Genomic DNA, 2905 nt, shown 5'->3' with positions numbered 1-2905 from the left:
AACACTCCCCATCAAAGCAGGTAAAGCTTGCAGACTGGAAGCCTTAATGTCCACAAGATTTAAAGATCATTTGAAGTCAAGAGAATTATTTAAAGGTGGTAGATAAAAGTTGAAATCTTCTCAGCCAGTAGGTGGCGCTCACTTATAATAGACACAATCTTGTGAATTAAGTTAGAACCATTTCATTTCTACTTTTAAGCTCCAAGTTTTCCCTCCGTGCCTGGATTGTTCCTGCTTTCATATTTCAGCGTTTTTTTTCTTTCAATTTTCTCAGATTGTTTTTTCCTGATCATTCTCTTCACTTCTGGAGGCGGGCTTTCCTCTGGATTGAGGAGCGAAAATACATTTCTATTGGTCCGCTGGGCAGTTGCGACATTTTGTCGAGAGCGAGCGTTTGGATTGGGCTCGAAGTGAAAAGAATGATCTGTGAAAAGCAATATAAAGAACAAATCTTATATTTAAGAAATACATATTCGAAATACATATTAAAAAAAGGAAAAAAAATTCAATAAAAAATAGAAAAAAAATCTGAAATAAAAGTTTGAAATAATAATCTGAGCAAATAAAAACTGAAAAACCTATTTTTAAACATGTTTTAAGTTTCGTTTCTGCATTTCTTTTCAAATTTAAATTTACTTACAACAACAAAACAAATCCCTCCATACGTGACCTGAGAAAGATGCACAGTGAAAAAGACCTCGGAAATTAAAAATAGGTAAAGAACTAAAACGTTAGGTGCATCAGGGGGCGTGGCTTATCAAGCAGAAATCCACCTGTGTGTCAGAATAAGTTTCTGCTCAGCTTTACCTAGAGTAAAGGCCAGCTGAAACACTAGGAAGCTGTGAGGATTGTATTTTATATCACTACGGTGGGGGATACTCACAGGTAGAGGCTGGTATGCAAGTTTTTCCTGAAAACAAACATAAACATGAAGTTAAAAGAAAATGCATTTTATTTTGAGCAGATTCCAGTTTCCATCTAGATTAGATAATCTAATCAGCTTCACAGTCGGGTTTCCATACCTTTATCTCCCAACGAAGAGCTTTCCTGTCTTTCTCTCCTGAAAGTTGGAACAATTCCCACATCTGCTTGTACTGGAAATACCTGCAGCAACAAAAACACATCAGAAGCTTTATGGGTAATCTGACTATAGACTGCGATGTGCAGGAGGCAAAGCTGCAGAGCTCGCTTAGAGCAGAACATGGTTTTGGTTCCTGTTTCTCTAATGCTGCTGAGATTTGTTTTTTTTAACTAAATAATCTGTTTTAAAATAGTTTCTTAGCCTGGCTGAACAGACTGAACCTGTTACTCATCATCAGTATCACTGCTTTATTAACTAATGGAAGTCTTTAGTTTTTCTGGTGAACTCCTGGTTCTAAAGGGACATGCTGGTGAAGATCCTCAGTCGTCCAGGTCGTAGTCATCCCAAAAAAAAGAAAATTAAAAACAATCCACTGGACTTTGTTTCCAAGTTTGAAGACATTTCACTTCCCATCCAGGAAGCTTTTTTTTGAACACATTTTGAATGGAAAAAGTTCCCTGAATGAGAAGCGAAACGTCTCCAAACTTTTCCTCAATGGTTGTTCAGAGTTCACTCATGAATGCAGCGCTTAACTGGCATCAGCAGAAACACGCCTAATATTTACACACTTAAATATTTATTCATTTATATAGTGTAACATAACCACTATGTTATTTTTCAGTTTTTGTATAAAGTACATTAAAGTGTACCAACAACAAACTTTCTTGTAGAACAGTTAGTTAATTGGTAATACTATTTCAAATCTCCACTGCTTAGAAAATTATGATGGGAATTAATATGCTGGGTTATTTTGGCTTGGAGAAATTTCTGAATAAAAAGGGGCGTGTGCATCGAAAGACGCTCAGGTGAGATGTGGATTTTTCTTTTTTGGGATTTTTGGTGGTACCACTCTTTTTCTAATCTTTTTTTGGGGGGGGGGGGTATACAGTTTGGATTTTTCGTTTTGGAAAGGACTTTGGACTTAAACGGTTCCAGGAGCGTATGGAACTCCTGTTTGGACTTTATTATTAGAAATAAAAAGAGATGGACAGTTTTGGACTTTTAGTTATTAGGGATTTTTGTTTGTTTTTTGCGGATATAAATTGAGACTTTGAGAGTACTTATAAATTGGTTGTGAAGGTTTTTTGGGTTATTTATCATTTATACTGAAATATTATTGAATTAAACTTTGGATTCTTGGTAATAGTGCGATTTTTAATACTTTGCCTGATTTCCTGTGAAATAACCCCCTTGAGTATTTGTGAGTTCCGCTTTTAATCTAGCTGAACTTTACAATAGATTAACCAAGAGTGATGGCCGCATTTGCAACCACACAGCAAATGGTCTGGTAATTCTTTCATTGAATCTTATATTTTACTGTACTGTATTTCATTTTTTCTACTTTGATTTGGCATTGGTTAACTATTTGGGTGCACACATTTAGTTGACTCATTTTGTGATTTCTTGCTTGTTTGGTTTCTGTACATTTATATATTTTTCATTTGAGTTGCCAGTTCCTGAGAGGCTGCCATGAGTGAAGCAAGTAAAGAAAAGGAGGCCCCAGCTGCAAAGTATCTCCTCATTGACATAAAGGCCTAGTTGGACTCTTCCACTTACATTTAGAAGGGGTGTAGAAAGGGTTTAGGTTTCTGTATTTGGTTTTGTTTTCTATAACATTTGAAAATTAATTTAATGTTTAAGTCCTCTTCCTCATAGGTTGCTGACTGAGTATGGTGCTGATTAGTTTGGTCTTTTGTTGTAGTTTTGTTTAGGAAAATGTATTTTATGTTTCCCTCGTGTCTCAAAATGGTCTGATCAACCAGTGTGTGTGTGTGTGTGTGTGTATGTATGTATGTATGTATGTATGTATGTATGTATGTATGT

At 35.7% G+C, this 2905-nt stretch overlaps 1 protein-coding gene across 1 annotated transcript in view; it reads right to left on the bottom strand.

Moving 5' to 3' along the window:
* Window positions 1-695: 695 nt before the first annotated feature.
* hyls1 (hydrolethalus syndrome 1) overlaps window positions 696-2905 on the bottom strand; it is a 14608-nt gene continuing 12398 nt past the window's right edge. The window contains exons 9-10 of the mRNA XM_015396470.1: window positions 1023-1104; window positions 696-910 (exon numbers count right to left, since the gene is read on the bottom strand). Coding sequence (XP_015251956.1) covers window positions 758-910; window positions 1023-1104 — 235 coding nt within the window. The 3' untranslated portion in view covers window positions 696-757. The remainder of the gene's footprint in view (window positions 911-1022; window positions 1105-2905) is intronic.

Source organism: Cyprinodon variegatus, unplaced genomic scaffold (genome assembly GCF_000732505.1).
Source record: "Cyprinodon variegatus isolate N-32 unplaced genomic scaffold, C_variegatus-1.0 Scaffold800, whole genome shotgun sequence".
NCBI lineage: Eukaryota > Metazoa > Chordata > Actinopteri > Cyprinodontiformes > Cyprinodontidae > Cyprinodon > Cyprinodon variegatus.
The sequence above is the reverse complement of the archived record's forward strand: the minus strand, read 5'-3'. Positions and strand labels throughout refer to the sequence as shown.